The following is an 18,175-nucleotide window of genomic DNA, read 5'->3' on the forward strand; positions in this document are numbered from 1 at the left end:
GGTTTAAAAAAAAAAAAAGAAACATCCCTAAAACAAGTAGGTGTAGAGAGGATTTGCACTCAGCCTCAGCCACTCGGGTCCTGCCTCTGAGGAGTGGAGGGAAAGGGGCTTTGCTGTCTGGGGGGCAGCAAGGGCTGTCTGCTGGAGCCTCATTCTACCCTCACCCAGAGCACTGCTTCCAAAATGGCAGCAAAGGGAATAAGGTCAGCCTGGAAGAGGCTCCAAGTGCCTCCAGGCTCCAGTCAGCCTCCAGCTCCTACCTCAGGCATCAGCCATTTGCCTCCCGACACGGGTGGCCCAGGCCTGGGTACCACTCACACCGGCTCGGCTACTCTACACCTCCCTCACTGGGCCCCACTTCCTGGTCTGTAAAATGATGTTGATAATCTCTTTCATACAGGGTGGTTATGCAATACTGGCCATCCAGTATCCACCACAGTGTCACCTGCAACAGTGTCACTTGCACCGGGGGAGGTAGAAGCCCCAGAGGCTGGAGATCCAGGGGGAGTGGAGACTTGGACCCCTTCCCAGGTAGAACCAGACCTCAGGAGACACAGGGTTACACAGGGTAAGCAGCCTCCCAGAGCGCCTTGTGCTTGAGCGTGTGGTGGAGGCTGTGGAATGATTGTGCCGGCCCCTTGAGGTTCCCTGAGGCCCACAAGGTACAGGGGCAATTGAGGGAATCTGGAGTGCCCCAAACTGAGAAAGGGCCAGACCCACGGAGGCTTAAGGGTGGGGATCAAAGGAGCAGGTGGTGGGAAGGCAGGAGGTAGGGGAAAATGACCAAAGGGTCCGATGCTAACCTAGGACCATGGTGGGCACCACAGGCCCAGTGCCAGGGTCCAGGAGCCCTGCGAGAACCCACAACAATGTCTGCAGCCAAGGGGTAAAAAAGTAGCAGAACACCAAAAGGCAAAAGAAAGAAAAGACAAAATCAAAATGAAGAAAATTTAATTAAATATCTACAAGACATTGTCAAGTAATTAACGGAACCCAGCTCAAGTAGGTATATGTGAAAGACCTTTAATGTGGAATGCAGGCAAATTTTCATATGAGTGATAGGATGAGGGAATTCAGCTTCTAAAATTCAAAGTGCCAGGGGCCTGCGTGGGGTCTTCAAATGTGCCATCCCCAAAACTTACATGCCTCCCTGGGGAAAGGAGGGGTCCCAAATTGATTTCAGATTATTTTCTATCAGGTGGGTTAATGAGAAAGCAAAAGAGAAATTCAGGTCAGTTACAGAAAAGTGAAGTGATGTTCCTCACACATGTTCATTTGTAATCGGAGACCCTGAGTCACTGCAGACGCCACTGCAATGCTGCCCTCAGCCTCTTCATCCCTGGGGGGCTGGCGGGACTCACCCGACCCTCAAAGTCCCTGCACATTTCAGCAGTTGGTTTGCCAGCCTCCCATTCTTTCACAACTCTGGAGCGAAGATCTGCTACCCCTTTGTCCTCCAGACCTATGTGAGTTAATCAAGGTGACTTTAGGGAATGAAGCCAGAGAGCTGGGTTCAAGTCCAGCCCCACCTCGGCCCCACTGTGTGATCCTAGGCAGTTCCCATCCTCCCTCTGGCCAAGCCTCAGTCTCTTTGTCTGTGAAATGGAATAATGATGCATACCAGGGCTGCCATGCGGACCAAGGAGGCCACAGCTGTGTGAGACACTGCTTTTTAAACAGACTGGACTGCATCGGAGTTTGACTAACAAAACAAAACCAAAGGAAAAAAGCTTTGTTGAACCCGGGAGTTGGGTTTCACAATCAACCCTTCTGAGCTATGTCTGGGGGAGGTGAATTTTTATGTTTCCTCATGGTCTTTTTGCCAGTGCTCGCCATCTCCTCTTGCCCCAAACAGCGGAAGGAGGTACCAGAGCCGCAGTGGTGGGGAAGCAGGTTGGGGTGGGTTGGGGGTGGGTGAGGGAGCCAAGCTGGCTTGGCTCCTGGAGGCCTGAGTCAGCGGGCAAGCAGGCAGGGCGGGCCCAGTCCTCGCAGGCTTGGGGAGGAGATGGTGCAGGAATGTTCCTCCCGCCCAGGCCTGGGCCCTGCCCACCACATTCTGGCTCCTGCACTCTGATGCTGCAGCCTCAGCTCTGGCTCCGAAGATGGGAGATGTCTGGAGCTTTGTTGAGTAGGTTCAGCCAGGGGCCTTCAGAGGCAGCCTGGCCCTGGGGACTGACCCAGGGGTGGGCAAGGCCAGGCCAGAGCCTGATGGGAACTGGGCTCTGACCCCAGAGCATACCCCCGCCCCACTGGGTGATGCAGCCAAATGCCACTGCTCACTAGACCTCAAGTTTCCCGTCTGTGCAATGAGGAATTGAACTTGGTGATGTCAGATGATGGATGATCGGGGCTGGCTCCCCCAGGAGGCGGTGCAGGTGGAGTCCAAGAGCATCTACATTTGTGACACATCTGTATGTGCATGTGTGACTTCATGGCCGTGTGTGTCTGAGTGTGTGTGTCACTATGCGAGTGTATGACCGTGCACAGTACTATGGTATGGCTGTGAGTGACGACGTGGCTGAGACTGACAACATGCATGTGGGCGTGGACGAGTGTGGACGTGGCTGTGAATGTGTGACAGTCTGTGGCACTGTGGCTGGGAGTGCAGTTGTGCAAGCACATGACCATGCATATGTGTGTGTGAGTGTGGAGCCAGGTGTGACCTGTGTGCCGCGCGCAGGTTGTATGGCTCTGTCTGCTTTGGGTTGGGCAACTGCGTCTGTGACCAGGCATGGCTCTGTTACAGCCGTGGCACAGCTGTGGCATGGTGGCTCATGGCACTCCTGTGTCCAGGAAGCAATAGGATGCAGAATCTGAGGTCCACCTTCATCCCCAAACCCTATATGTGGCCACAAAGCAGACTCCTTTCCTGGGCTGGGCCAAGACTGGGGATCAGAGGTCACCCACCCCTCAGCTCCAGGTCCTGGTAGTTGCCCAGGGCAGAAAGAGAAGCCTTGTTTTCCACCCGCCTCAGGGAGGAAACTGGAGGCAGCTGGTCTCAGCTCAGTCTGGAACATCTGCCTGGCATGAGACTGAGGCCAGCCCGCAGGCCCAGCCACCACCAGGATACCCGCACACACACACACTGGTCCCCAGTCCCCTGCTGAAAGAGGCTCCGGCCAGCCCAGACAAATCTCAAATTCCCCCAACACTCAAACCCACACAGAGATAGAAAGAAACCAGAGAGAAGGATTGTGACATCCTCATTTCCCCTCACATGTATGTCTGTCCCTGCCTAGAGCCCTCAGGATGCCTGGAGGAGGCCTGGCCCATTCCAAGACTTCACGTTCTGATGCTTTTCCTAGGTGCAAGCCCCTCCTGAGAAAAGCGTCAGACCAACCCCTCACCCGGAGGATGGAAGGCATGGGAGGTGGCCCCGCGCTCAAGAAAGAGACACAAGAGGGCAATACTATTCCCAGGGCAAGAAGCATGAACAGGGGACTTTCCAGGCACTGTGTGTTGAGAAGAGCATTCCCACCGCCCCCAGCGCTGACTGGGCCTGGGAAGGAGACCCCCACCGCCCAGCCCATGGTCAGAGCGCTCACTGCAGAAGGCCGCCTGGAAGTTGGAGCGGGGAAGAGGTTAAGGGTGGGAAGGTCCTCGGATGGGTTGGAAAATGAAGGAAGGAGAGCAGGGAGGAGAGAAGGGAAAATTCCACAGAAAGTCCCAAATCTGACCTAATTTTGACCCAGGGCCAGGGGCCCATTCCAAAAGATCCTCTGAGGACGCTCTGCCCTGAACAGGGAGCCTCTGCTGCCCCTTCCCCATTGCACCTGCCACCCCTTACTCCATCTCACTGCCATGAGCTCCCCCGCCCCCAGCCCAGCTAAAGCCTCCCCTGATGTCCAGACCCCAGCAGCCCTCCCTCCACCAAGTCCCCATTGCCCCAAGAGAACCGCGGCCCCCCAGCCCCCCTCTTTCCCATGTGCAAACAGATTCCTGTTCATCCTGCCTGGGACACCCCCAAGGGCATAGCTCGGGGGTCCACCTCAGTTTCCAACTGGGCAGCCACTGCAGGGCTGGGCAGCCTGGACTGGACAGCTTGGGGAAGGACACAGGTTCTGAGACCCCCCACCTCCCCTGGACTGGGGCTTTCCTGGGGGCAAGGCTGGGATATCCCTCCCGGGGAGAGGAACCCCCTATCGATTAGACTGTCCCTTCCTCACGTGACCTTCAGTCCTAGATCACAGAGCAGCAAAGCCAAACCCCTGGCAGGACTCCACCCATTTGAGAGATGAGGAGAGTGAGGTCTGGGAAGGGTATGCATCCAGCTGGGGTCCAGGGTCACCCAGAGGTCCCCAGCTAGCCCCTGCCTCCAGCACCATCCTCCCCCCTACTTCTGAGGTTCTGGGGTAAATGTTGTGCCCATCACGACCTCAGAATCTGGTCCAATCGCTCCCAGGGACAATTAGGGCTGTATCCTTTCCCCCACCCTCATCCCCCATGGGATCCAAATAAGGAGTCATATTTTTGTTATCTTAACTGTAAAAGGTTTATCAAGAAAACAAGAAAGAAAGAAGATTGAAGCAGCAGCAGCCAGGAACAGCCACGACCTCCTGGGGGGGCCAGCAGTGGCACCTGTCAGTTCCCCCAACCCACTGCTGGACCACGCCCTGGCCTGGGGGTGTGGGGGGAGCCCCCTCGAGGATGTAAACATGGGTGGGAGACAGCACAATCCCACCAGAACCTGGGCTGGCATCACAGTGAGGCTGGCTGTGGGCAGGTGGGCCCAGGATCCCTGGGGTGGTGGGTAAGCTGGCCCCTGGGAGCCTGAGGCCCAAGCCTACCTGGAGTGTGGGAGCTATTACTGGTGAACTCAAATACCCAGTAACTTTTGGGTGTCCCCTCCAGGAAGGTGCCACCAGGGTCCTGGGATCCGAGGCTTGTCTTAGCACCTTGAGCCCAGGGCAAAGATGCTGCATGGTCCCCTAGCCAAGGGGTGAGGGGGCTCAGCTGGTGAAGGGGAGTCAGGAGGGAGTTGGCCTGCAGCCCCTCCTGCAGGGGGGATGGGGCGGAGGTGGGGCGGGGACAGGGGCATGGGAGCAAGGCAGATCCCTCCCCTCTGTCACACAAGGGGACACCACGGAGGGGGGCACCAAACTTGCTTGGGAAAGGTAAAGGAGAGAAGACGGGATCTTTTCATGCCTCCACAGCCTTGCCCATGCTGTTCTTCTCCTCTGAATGCCCTCCCCATCTACTGTCCCCACTTACTGTCTGGTAGGTCCTTGTCATTCTTCAAGACACTACTTGAATGTCACCTACTCCACGGAGTCATCCCTGACTGGCAGAACGAGTGGTCCCTTCTGCGAGCTATTTACCATCAATCTTTCTGTATTGCCCCTGCCTGTTTCTGGGTCTGACCCCCACCTCAACTGGGGACTCCCCAAGAGCAGGCGTGTCGCAGCCCTGGATGCCCAGTGTCTGACCCGGGGCCGCAGCAGGCCTGCGCGTCTGCTGAATGAACAAAGGGATGGTGGCCAGGTGAGCGAGCGCTATAGGCTCTAGGGGAGGCTAAGACCCTGGCCTGACCCCAAGTGACTGACCAGCAGCCCAGGCCTTGGCCTGGAGGGCTCCTGGCCCCATTCTCACCCCTGCTGTGCCCCTATCTCTAAGGGGTGGGGGACTTCCCCAGGGATATCCATGACTCCTCCAAAGCCCACCCCTGACCAGCCAGGCACTGCTGGTGTGGGAAGGTCTGGAGGGCAGCATGCACCGCAGCCACCAGGCCCCAGGGGCGGGGAGAGGACCAGGGACACGTGGTCAGAGGCTGTCATACATGTGCAGCGTCTTCTCCAGCTGCTGGCCTACCCGCTGGTAGAAGAGGATCTGCTGGCGCAGGTAGTTCTGCATCATGTGCTTGAAGTCGAGCTCGCGGCGCTGGTGGAAGTGGTTCATCTCAGCCTGCAGGGCAAAGCCCACCACGCGGCAGCGCCTGCGAATGCCATCTGCCTCGTCCTGCGCCATGCGGCCCTCGTCACTCATGCGCTGGCTCTCCTTCACCTTGGCAAAGGCACCTGGCACGGGCAGAGCAGAGGACAAGGACAAGTTAGGGCTCCGGTCTCCCCAGTTCGCTCCCTAACCCCATGGTGAGACCCCTCGAGGGCAGACAATACCCTCATCAGCTCAATCAGGCCTCGCTCTTGGACTCCATGGAGTCCAGACCCATGGTCCAGCCACCTGTGTGTCTCCACCAGGATGTCCCCCAAACCCTCACCTTCAGCACATCCTAAACCAGATGCACCATCTTCCCTCCAAACCTGTGGCGACGCCAGCAGCCCACACCTGACCAGTCACAGCCCTGCCCTGCCAGCTGATTGATTTCTAGGACCAGGCCGTCCCCACCCACCACAGGCCTCGTCACCCCTCACGCTGGCTCCCCATTCACCTCCAACATCACCTCCTCCAGGAAGCCTTCCCTGCAGCCCCAGTACATCAGGTGCCTCTCAATGCTCTCAGGTGCCCTGGGCTTCCCTCTGCCACAGCTCTTACCACCCTGTGGTTTCTCTGACCGCTTCCTTCTGGGCTGTGAGCTCAATGTCTCTAGCATCCAGAACAAAGCCTAGCCCACAGCAGATCCTGATATGTGTCTGCCAAGCTGATTCAACCTCACTGGACTGCTACCATAGGCCCCTCATGGGTCTCCCCACCTCAGCCTCAGCCTCTGAGAGGTTCTCCATAGCACCTGAAGAGCAGCCAAGCTGGACACCCATAGCTCCAAGCCTCCCCTGGCTTCCTTCTGCCTGCAGAGCTAGGTCCCCCATTCTCCTGGCCTGTGAGGCCCTCTAGGAGTTGACCCCTGCACCCATTCCACGCTGACCCCACGTTCATCAAATTCAGCTTTCTTTCCTACCTTCCAGTCTCTGCCCCCTGGATCCCTATGCATAATTCAAGGCTCTGATGGGGTGCCGCTTCTACAGGAGCATCCCCCAGGCAGACCGCCTCCCCATCTCAGCTCACCAGGGCTCTCCCCACCCCCGTCACCCAGCCGATTCTAAAACAGAGCCTCAAAAGCCACCTGGAGTTTTCCTTTGTGTGTGTCTCCCCACATATAGGCCCTGCTCCCTCCTCACCCCAGCCCCCAGGGGACTAGAGGAAGCCATTATAATAACCAGGTGACAGACAGTGGGGGGCGGGGTCAGCGGATGAACCTGGGGAAGGGACCCAATTTGGAAGAATGTGAATGAATCAACAAGCACTTGGTGAAAGAATTTCAGTTCTGAATTAACAGCACTTGACTGATTCCGTGCTGAAGCCGCTGGGGGCAGTTGCCGAGGCGGTAAGGCGGTCTGCCTGCGCCTGGCAGGTACTCCTTGCAGGGCTGTAGGGAATCCACTGTGTGAAGCAGATTAAGGAGGTGGGAGGGGTTGGCACGGAGGACAGCGCACTCCCCGAGCGCTTCCAAAGCATCCACTGCACACAAGTAACACGCTCGTTTTTCATGTTTCCCACCTCTCCCTTAACGAGGTCTCTCGTGGACCTTTGAAACGTATTCCTTTTACTCTCAAGTTGTTCAAATGCATTCAGGATGCATTTATGGAGCATCTACTACATGCTGGAAATAACTTTGAATGCCTTTAGAAGGAGCAGTACCTATATTAGATAGCAAGTGTGTGGCTAATTGGCAAATAGTAGCATTTCAGGCGGACAGACTCAAATTTGGAGCATTTCCAGGGCTGCTCACACAGCACCCAAAAGAACTCTGCAGTCCCCAGCTCCCAGGCCACTCAGTCCTTTTGCCACCTTCCTTGAACCACGTCTCTCGCCTCCTGTTCCATTCTGACTGCCCAGGTCTGGGCAGCAGGAGAGGGATCACCCCAAGGCCCAAGATCAGGACCCCATGAGAGGCTTTGGAGCTGGAGGGGCCCTAGAGACTAGCTGTCCAACACCCACCACCACCCCCTCACTCTCCACCCCCATACTGTGCAGAGGAAACTCAGGGCCTGGCAGGATGGCACTTGCCGAGGGGCTCGCAGCCTCTTTCCTGCTCCAAAAGTGGGGGATGCCTGGCCCAGAGGTATCCCTGCACAGCTGGGGGTAGACACCACTTCTACTGCAAGGAGCCCAGGCCAGGTCCCCCAGGCATATGTGTGGGGCATCCAGACAATGGACTCAGGAACTTGAGAAGGTCCCAAGGGGTAAAAAGAACCATAAGAAGCAAAGTAGAAAAGAGTAGGACAAAGAAACTAGAGTCAGGCTTCAGCAAAGGGCACCTACTAGCCTGGATTCCACCTTCCTGAGAAAGTCTGGGTGCGTTGGGGATGGACTTGCATTTAAGAAAGCTTTTCTTGCCCATGGCCTTAGAGGAAGGAAACTGAGGCCCAGATAATAGGAATGAATCTATTGCAATTGCTAGGTACCCGCAGACAGGCAGGGAGACAGAGATGGGGGGCAAAGGCTGTGGGGGAAGGGGGAGGCCCCACCCTGCTCTCTGTCACCCCTCCACCCTGTGACTCCGATGTGGGACTGGGACCAGCTAACACTAATGCACCCCAGAGACAAACTGGGACTCAGGGCTCAGGCCTGTCCCCCGTCACCCCACACATTCCACCTAGGACTCAATCTGAGAGCTGAGGACCCAGGGGCACCTCCTCACCTGGCAGTTGTCCTGTAGGCTGGGTCCCAGGGACAGGGAAAGGAGGGTTGGCGCTTCAGAGCCCCAGGGTCCCAGGCATATCCCCTAAAATGCCACCTTGATCTATCTTGTCCCTACCTCTTGGAGGTAGTTACCGCCCACCCTAGGTTGAGGGCAGGAGGTCTGAGTCCTAGTCCCACTGTGTCACCTCCAACAAGGGCTACAGGTCTCCCCACTGTCAAATGGGGCAGGTTGGACTAGATGTGATGCTGCTGACAATCGCTCACAGCGGAATAGCGCTTTAGAGTTTCCACATCAGTAAAATGGGATGACAATAGTACCCACTCTATAGTTATAGCTGAGTTTAATTGAACTAATATGTTTAAAGTACTTAGGATGGCACCTGACAGAGTAAGAGCTCCAGATGCTACTCGCAACTATGTGCAAACTGCTTTTCAGTCCCAGCCAAGACCCAGCTGGTGGTGGCTCCTGGTGATACAATTCTGTGTTCATGGGAGCCTAGGAGGGGAGGTAGAGGGAGAGCTAGATGATGGCCCAGAGCATAGAGGCTGGACCCACCTATTCCCCCAGGCAAGAACTTGGTCCTGCAAGGTCCACTTTGCCTTGGCCAACCTGTGAGCTCCATGGCCCCTCCACACATGCTCTGTGGTCCAGGGCCTGCCTCCAGCCTGCCGAGGATGCCAGCTCAGCTGGTGCTAGAACACCCAACCCCCTCCCTGCTCCCTCCTCTTCTGGCTTGTCTACCCCAGGCACCCATCCCTTAGGGAGCTCCCTCCCCTATCTGTCTGGCACAGTAGAAACAGCCTGGCTGTGGAGTCAGAGACACCTGGGCTCCAATTCCTGCTCTGATTATCATTCCTCCTCACTGCCCTTCATCTGAAAATGGAGGGAACCACACCAGCCTCCGTGGCTTGTGATGAGTCTTAGGACCGAGCCCTGCCCTGGCTGGCTCTCAGGCAGGGGCCCTGCACAGTCACTGTTGCCCCTTGTTGTCCCAGGGTAACTATTACTAAGGCTCTCTTTCACCCTCAAGATTGCCCTGGTTTGGATGGTAAATTACATGGTTGCCTTTCTCTTAGGAGACCCCTAAACTGAGCTCCAGGGGCTGGGCCAGTGGGCAGACAGGCTGCACCTCAGTGCCAACTAGGTTCCATGGCTCATTTTCCTAAGTTTTCTTAGGCAAGGAAACTCTTTCAGGGTCACCTCAGAGGCAACACTTGTCCAAATCCTGGTCTCCTGACCCCTCCTAGGCCTCCCATCTCCTTCCTTCCAAGGCCTCTCACACATGCTCGCCATCTTTCAGATGTATGAACAGGCTGGACAGAATCCTGGGGACCCAGGGCCCAATTTTCCTGCTCCTTCCTCTGTGAAAGGGCTCCATCCACAGGGCCAACATGGGATCCCCCCTCCCCCCATCAGGCTGTGGTTCCCCCAATTCTGTCTCAGCCAGATTCCAAGCCCCCCTCCCTAACTTGCCCCACCACGGGCCTAGGAGTGGCAGTGCAGAGCCCAGAAGGAGGAAGAGTAAGCCCAAAAGAACTTGGCTTAATGGGGAGGGGTCCTCCGGGTCCGGGAAGGTGGGGCAGCCTCTGCCTGAGGTTGAACACATCACCCCAGGCCCCTCACCTTAGAAACACCTCCAGTGGAAACTCAGAAGTGGCCTCTCTCAGCTCTGTCTCCCTGCCCCAGGGTCAGAAAGGCCAGTCTGGCTTTACTCCCTCCTGCTTCAGTGGGAGCCTGGGAGCCCTGAGTATGGGGTTGCCTTCCTGCCCCCCGCTCTGCCCTGGGTGAGGGTCCCCAGACACTGCATGGGGGCAGCTGTTTAATAGCTATGCCCCTGCTTCCCCCACATCCTGCTGCCCACACAGGAACATGCCATCCAAGGAGCTGGTTGAACCAGCTTTCCCAGGCCGTAGCACAGCAGTGAGTGTGGCTCCACTTCCGCACAGGGTGACACCTGCCCCAGTGGGCCCCAGCCACCACCCCTGCCCAATCCCTGCCCAGAGCTCAGAGCCGGATCTAAGGCATCATTCTGTCCTCGACCAGACCCTCCTCAGGAGTCTCTCCCTTACCCACCCCTTTGAAGGCCTAAGAGCTCACTGTGTCCACCCTCCCTTGTCTTACAGATCAGGAAACTAACTCTCAGAGAGGGGAAAGCACCTCCCAGGGACACATAGCAAACTGGGGGCAGAGCCAAGACCAGAACTCAGGCCTCATGTCTCCTGAAGCTGAAAAAAGGGAAGGAGGAAGAGAGGAATGTGGAGAAGAGAAAAAAAGGGCAGAGAGGAGAAGGAGGAAGAGAAAGTGAGGGGAGAAAGGAGGCTGGGAGCTGGAGAAGTTCTAGAAGTTAACCTCCTGGTAAAGGAGAACAAGGCGGGTTTATTCCAGACTCTCCTGGGGACCAGGTAGTGTGGTGGTGTTTGCTGTCCCCCAGGCTCAGTCCAGAGGCCTGCCTCCTGGCCTCACCCACAGGAAAACTCCCCACCAAGCCAGGCCTGACCTCAGGGCCTAGGGGCCTGGGAGCCAGCCCCACGCCCTGCAGACGTTCTTCCTTAGTTACCAAGCAGCCCTGGGGAGGACCACACCTCTCTCCTGCCCTGCCTGTAGTCCCCAAGACTCAGCCACCTGCCGGGTCAGCTCCTGACTCACTGCTCAGGCAAGAAGAGAAGGCAGGCTGGGGAAGGGGGAATTGGACGGACCGTGTGGGTAGTGCCCTGGACCCCCGCTTCCTCCCCCAGCCCAGCCCGGGTGCCCCTAGGTGACCCGGCTATGAGTCACTTCCCTGGAAGTTCCTTGACAGCCCCACAGTAACAAGGACCCATCCTGTCCCTCCCGTACGGAGGGGGCCGTGAGAACTGAACACATGGCTGGGCTTGGGAGGTGGCCAAGATGGATGTGTCCTTGGGGAGGTGCAGGAGGATGGGACAGTCCCAGCTGGGCCATGGACCCCTTGTGCAACCACCATTCTGTGGACACAGCTTCTTCATCTGCAAAATAGGGACAGCCACCCTCCCGAACACAGATAGGGAGGAAGCTCACAGATAGGATATGCAGCAACACAGATAGGGAGGGAGCTCACAGATAGGATATGCAGCGGTGAGAACAGGCTCTGCAGCTGCAAAGGCAGGGAGGCAAGCTTGTGACAAGTGGGAAGACAGGCTACACTCTGCGCTCTTGTTATCTGGGTCTGTGTCCGTGTCCCCCATGAGCCTGCGGGCTCCTCAAGGGCAAGTCCTGGGCCCCAGTCAGCTCCGTGTTCCCAGACCCCAGCCTGATATCTTGAAGGGCTCAATGCATGATGGGTAAATGAGTAAATGAGACAGAAACAGAGAAAACGAATGAATGAATGAACGAAGGAACAGACAACAAGAAGGTAAGCAGTGAACTCCATGAGGACAGGGATCAGACCTGCCCATAATAATATCCCTGCACCTAGAATAGGTGGCAGGTGCTCGACGCACTTGTTGAACATATGAATGAGACAGAGACAGAAAGACTAGCTGCGCCGTTCTGCTCGGTCTAGGCCATCCTCATACCCCCAGTGCCCAGCAGAGTGTAGATGCTGTAAGGGTCTCCAGCCCACACTGGCTCTTACCTTTCTGCAGGTGGATGATGTCGGGGAAGTTGGAGAGCAGGCCCTGGTAGAGAGACAGCGTGTCGAGCATCTGGAAGAGGTCGTTCTTGGGCTGCTCGGCGAACATCTCACCCACGGCTTCATAGGTACGGCCCGTGTGAGAAATGGCGCTGTTGAGGGCTTCGGAGCTGAAGGGGGGGTCCATCTGGAAGGCATGACTGATGGCCTGGAAGGCATTGCCCAGCTTCTGGAATTCCTTGCGGAAGCCCCCCACATGCTTGCGCACCAGCTCCGATGCTACGGTGCTGAGCTGCAGGACGCTGTCGTCCATCTTCTTGCTGAAGGCTTTGAAGGTGTCCACACGGTCCTCCACATCCTGCAGGTCCTGGTGCTCCGTGGGGATCTGGAAGGTGAGCAGGAAGCTGGCGCCCACCATCTCGTCCTTCTCGGCCCGGCGTTTTCCCATCTTCCACTGCTTGTCATCCAGGCAGCTAAGGAAATGCTGGAAGCCCTCGTACTGGGACAGCACGGGGTGGCTAGTCATGTGGTCCATCCAGAGGATGAGCCGCCGCTTCCGCTTCTCAATGAAGTCCTCCTCGAAGCGGCCTGTGGCCTGCTTCTCTGGCAGGTGGGGCACCGAGATGACAGTGAACTTGTGCAGCAGGCGGTTGTAGAGCCAGTCGAAGTGTTTGTAGCGCCTGTAGACAGGTGAGCCAGCGTGTGTGGGTGTGAGCTTGTAGGAGATGTAGCTTTTGATGCCCTTGAATTTGGTCTGTTTGGTGGGGTCCTCCACGGAGCAGGCAAATGGGTGGGGGTTGGCCTTCCACTGGGGGCCGCGAGGGCCCATTTCAATGGAGTATGTCTCAGCGATCTTGGCCATCATGGGCACATCACCCAGGATGAAGGCCTCCACGCCAGAGCGCACAAAGCACGAGAAGCGGTTGAGGTTGCGCCCCACCACGCTGCCTCGCTTGGCAGATGCCAGGCTGTCCTGCCGCTCCAGGGGTGGCTTGGGCCGGAAGGCCATGTGTTGGCTGGGGTAGGCACCAGGGTAGGAGAAGTTGAGTGGGGGGTGCCCGTTGGCGCCCAGCCCACCAGCCCGTGGCTCCTCCACCACTGTGCATCCATCATCCCAGTCATCCCAGTCATCATCATCATCCTCCTCGAAACTACCCTGGTTTGAGAGGAAGCCACTGCCCCCACCACTCCAGGAAGGGTCTGCCACGCTGGAGCTGTTGTATAAGCTCACCTGAGTGCCCAGAGAGCCTGCAGGACTGCTGGAGTAGTCGGCATGGTTGGAGCTGGTGCCAGAACGGATGATCTCCACGTAAGAGGCGGGGAAGAGCCCTGTCTCACCGCGGCTGTTCTGGCCCTGCAGCCATCCATCCAGCGAGGTCTCGCTGAAAACGACCAGGTCCTCATCCTGCTGGATGCTGATTTCCTCCTTGTTCTCGCTGCGGAAGTCATAGAGGGCTCGGCCTTTTAGTGCCATGTCTGGGCCAGTGGTAGAGAAAGATGAGGACAGAGTCCTGCCCAGAACTGGGGACACTTGCTAGGGTGTCCAAGAATGCACTAGCAACTCAAGGTCTGCCACAGCCCTCAGTCTCTCAGCCCCTACGGCAGGGTCTCAGCACCCACAGATGGTGTCCAGCCTCCCTCTCTTCAAAGCAATGTCCACGGCCCAGAAACAGGTCTCCCTGCACACGCCTGTGGGCAGGGAGAGCTCATGTCCATGGTCTTCCTCCCTTCCTTCCTCAGCCCCTAAAAGGCAGAGTCTCTCCTCCTCCCACTCCCAGAAGCAAAGTCAAGTGACTCGGAGAAGTCAGCTCTGAGAGGGCAAGAATTCGACACTCTCCACTGGAACAATGTTCTAAAATAGAAGAGAATCACTCAGAAACCACCATCCCAGAAACCCTGGCAGCTCTGGCTCCCAGCTCCTTCTGGCTCCACAGGCCTTGGGAGGCTCTCACATTCCTCTGTAGATCTGCTCCTTCCTCCTTCCTCCTCCTCTTCCTGGGCCACTGGGTTTTCAAACATCCAGAAAATCCGAGAGGGGCAAGGAGAAAAGCAGCAGCCTCCTGAATCGAATCCAAGGGTGGATGTGTCCGGCTTCACAACGAGCCAGGCCGGGAAAACAAGGACTGAGGCTTACACAACAGGCCGCCAACGCTTCGACCCCGGCGGCCCGGCCCGGCCCCCAGCCCCCAGCCGGCTGGGGCGCCCTCTCCCCGCCCCCAAGTGACCGGCCCCCGCCCCGGGGGAAAGGAGGGGACGCGACGAGGCGCTCGGGCGACTTCTGGCCACTAGCTGAGTGGCCTCTTTTGTTTGCCTAATTCCTCAGTCGTTTCTGAGCCTGAAGCTGACCCAGATCTGAGTCCAAGGACCCCCGGCCACAGGTAACCCCGCGGTAACCAGTCCCGCACGCGGGACGTGGACCCCCACCCTTCGCGTGCACGCACACACTCAACAGGAGTTTGGAGAGTGAGCTCTGGAGAGCAGATGGCGCGCCCAGCCGACTGTCCGTCCTCCGCTCTGCCCCGCCGGGTCCCGCCGGTGGGCGGCGGGCTGCGCCCCCAGCCCGCCTTCCTCTCCAGCGTTCGCAGCCCCTCTGCGCCGCCAGTGAGAAGCCAGCTCCAAAACAACAACAAAAAAGGCGATTCCGGGAGGTGGCGTCCCGAGGAAGGAGGGAATAGCCGAGGGGGGGGGGAGGTGAGGGGGAGGAGGTGAGGGGTGGGGAGAGGGAGGGAGAAGGAAAAGCAGGCTGGGGAATTGGGCGAACTCCACAGCACTTCCGTGCGTCCTGGCTGGCCGGGGACTGCCCGGCTCCGCCCTCCCACTGGCCTGGGGCGCAGGAGCCGGGGCTGCCGCCTACTCCTCGCTTTTCCTTCTGGCCGTCGCCCTCACTCACTTGCGCCGAGATCGGGATGCGAGAGAGAGAGAGAGGAGACGGTCGGGGAATAGGGCCAGCCCGTCCGCCCTGGCGGGGAGACACCTCTCACCCCGAGGGGCTTAAGCGCCGCGCGACGGAACTCTGCGGCCGCCGCCTCGCCTCCTGGGCTCCGTCACCCTCCTGCCTTTTCCGCGACGCAAGTGAGGCAAACTCCTAAAGTTTGTGAAGTGCGGTGCTACAAGGAGGGCGCCAGAGCCGGGACCCCGGAGAGAGGGTTGAGGAAGTGTGCGTGGAGACCCGCAGACGCCCCCCTCTCGTTCCCCTGCCCCCCACCCCAGCTCCGGGGGCGACGGGGCCGTGGCGCCGCCCGGGGATTGCTCTCTGGAGGGGGCCCCAGAGCCAGCGGCGCCCTCATGGAAGAAGCCTGAGAAGGTTTGGATAGTTTGGATACCGGCTGCTGCGGGTCCTAGTACCCTAGCCAGACAAGGCCAGGAGCACCCCTGTCCTGGGCGACTTCCTTCGGGGCGGGGGAAGACAAGACCCTACATCTGTAGCGACGGGAACAAGACCGCGCACGAACGGGTTCCGTGTTGCTTCGTGCGGCGGCCGGCGGAGACTGGATGTCCTGTCTTTGCCAGCAGCACCCAGGAGAGAGGAGTGGTCAGGGTAGGGTTCCGGGAAGAGGTAAAGGGAACTTGACCCTGGGCATTGATTCTGCCAGGCACTGTGCTGGGCACTGGAGATTACAGTACAACAAGGCAGTCGGAGAGTTTGACACCCTCTTGTCAAATGACAAGTCCACCCTCTTGTCCTTCATTCATTCATTCTGTCTCTCATTCATTCAATCTTGCACTCAAGGAAACATTAACTGAGTATTCTGTACCAGGCCCCTTGGTCTACAGAGGTGAATAAGGCATTGTCCTTACCTACCGGAAGCTCAGATGTGTCAGGACAAGTAAAGAGATGTTCCCTGCCCGGTGAGACCAGTGCCATGAAATGTGAATGGGAGGGCACCTATTCCAGCCTGGGTTGAGCAAGGATCAAGGAAGGCTTTCTGGAGGAGGAGGTACCTAAGGTGAAGCAAAGGCTTTGGGCCCTACTCGCCTTCCTGGCTATGCCCTGGAGCCTTGTCTACCGCTCTAACTAGAACTTCCTTCCCCCTCATTCTCATTCCTCCCACTTGTTGCAGATTAACTGGCACAAGGTAGCGCTGTAAAGGTGGGCACCTTAGGCTGTTTTGAGGGGTGTAATATGCAGGTCTCTGGCTCCAAAAACCAATTTCATTGGTGCAGTGAATAGATCCAATTCCCTATGCAGAGCTGGCATTTGGCCAGGATACAGGCTTATGTCCAAACCCCAGAAGCCCAGGTATTAACTTACACAGAGAAATTCAACTGTCAGGCAGACCCGAATATTTGTATCAATAGATCAAGACAGTTTGGGCTGCTTCTTAGGAAGCCCAGTTTAGCCCAGTGAACCTGGAAACCCCAGGAGGGGAAGAAAGGATGGTATAAGTCTCTCAGCCAAGAAGCCTTGAGATCTTGTCCCCCGCCATAGGGGCAGCCTTGATTCTAAGGACGCAGTTCAACCTAGTATCTCCAGGACAAGAGCCTGAATATGTTTCCCCAGCTGCTTTGGGGGCACCCCTTTTCTTTGATCTTCTATTCGCAGAGCCTCTCTCCAAGCTGGATTTAAGAGTAGCAGCTACTTCCTTAGTGCTTGCTGAGTGCTAGACTCCTGTAAACATTTTACCTTTATTAGCTCACTTAATACAATTGATGGGATCTCTGCTCACCCAGCTAGGGGCCTGGTGTAGCCCCACCCCACTGAGGAGCCCCCAGTCACCACCCTGATGGTCTTTAGTTGGTTCCCAAATGCTTCAGTCACATATTTATGCACATTTACACCTTGGATTTACTCTCATATCTGTTCAGGGGCGGAGGGAGGGTGGTTTCTATCTCACAGTGGCCACCTTATTTCCAGGTTCTTGGGGGAAACTCATTCTGCAGCTTCACAGAGATTTCCAGAACCTATATCTTCTATTTCCAACCCTCTTCAAACCTCTGGGTAACAGGGCCCGCAGTTACTAATCTCAGGCAACTGCACTAACCTTTGTGGTTCCCTACACCCTGCCCATGCCTTTGGGAAAAGTCCCTTTATTAAATTCTCTTCACATTACTCTAATTGGAGTGTGTTCTCTCTTTCCTGCTGGGACCCTGATTTGGGCACAGGAAACAGCATCCATCCCCCATCCAGATAGCCAACTTTCCTCCTTTAGGAAAGGAATCAGCAAGGGAGAACTGTGGCCAGTGGTTTCCAGGCTGACCCCACTGGTGACAGCGCAGTGGACACACTGTACTATTACTATAGTGATGCAGACAAGAGATGATGAGGGCCTGAGGTAGGGCAGGGGTAATGGGCTGGGGAGAAGTAAATTTGAGATTCTATGGGGGTAGAACAGACTGGAATGACAACCAACAAGATGTAGGTATTGAGGGAAGAGTCAACCCACATCTTTAGAATATAGATTCTCAACTCCACTTTCCCCACCAGCTATTTCCCCATTTCTGTGCTCACCTTTGCAGCAAATTCCTCAAAATAGCCATCTCTACTAGCTGCCTGCAACATCTTTCCTCCCTTTCTCTTCTTAAACCCCTCTAGCCATTCTTTCACCCTCACACTCCACTGAAACTATGCTTATCAAAGTCATCAGTGACCTAATGGTTATTCTCAGCCCTCCTCTTAGCCTCTCAGTAGCATTTGACCAGGTTGATCACTACTTCCCCCTGGATACACTGTCTTCACTTGCACTATGGAGACCACACTCCCCCGGTTTCCCTTCTACTACACTGGTTCATCTGCTTCTCTCCAATAATTCTTTTCTTTTTTTAAAATTCATTTATTGGATGCTTTTTGGGTCTTCGTTGCTGCACGCAGGCTTTCTCTAATTGCGGTGAGCGGGGGGCTACTCTGTTGCAGTGCACGGACTTCTCATTGCGGTGGCTTCTCTTGTTGCGGAGCACGGGCTCTAGGCATGCGGGCTTCAGTAATTGTGGCTCACGGGCTCTAGAGCGCAGGCTTAGTAGTTGTGGCGCACACACTTCGTTGCTCCGCGGCA

General features: G+C 56.8%; 1 protein-coding gene across 1 annotated transcript; it reads right to left on the bottom strand.

The window, feature by feature from the left end:
• Window positions 1-4,473: 4,473 nt before the first annotated feature.
• Window positions 4,474-18,011, bottom strand: SNX33 (sorting nexin 33). Its single transcript, XM_036843622.1, has 2 exons — window positions 12,189-18,011; window positions 4,474-6,014 (listed from the first exon to the last, which is right to left on the bottom strand). The coding sequence occupies exons 1-2, from the start codon at window positions 13,657-13,659 to the stop codon at window positions 5,761-5,763; spliced, it is 1,725 nt and encodes a 574-aa protein (XP_036699517.1). The 5' UTR covers window positions 13,660-18,011; the 3' UTR covers window positions 4,474-5,760.
• Window positions 18,012-18,175: the final 164 nt, after the last annotated feature.

This window comes from Balaenoptera musculus, chromosome 2, assembly GCF_009873245.2.
Source record: "Balaenoptera musculus isolate JJ_BM4_2016_0621 chromosome 2, mBalMus1.pri.v3, whole genome shotgun sequence".
Classification (NCBI taxonomy): Eukaryota; Metazoa; Chordata; class Mammalia; order Artiodactyla; family Balaenopteridae; genus Balaenoptera; species Balaenoptera musculus.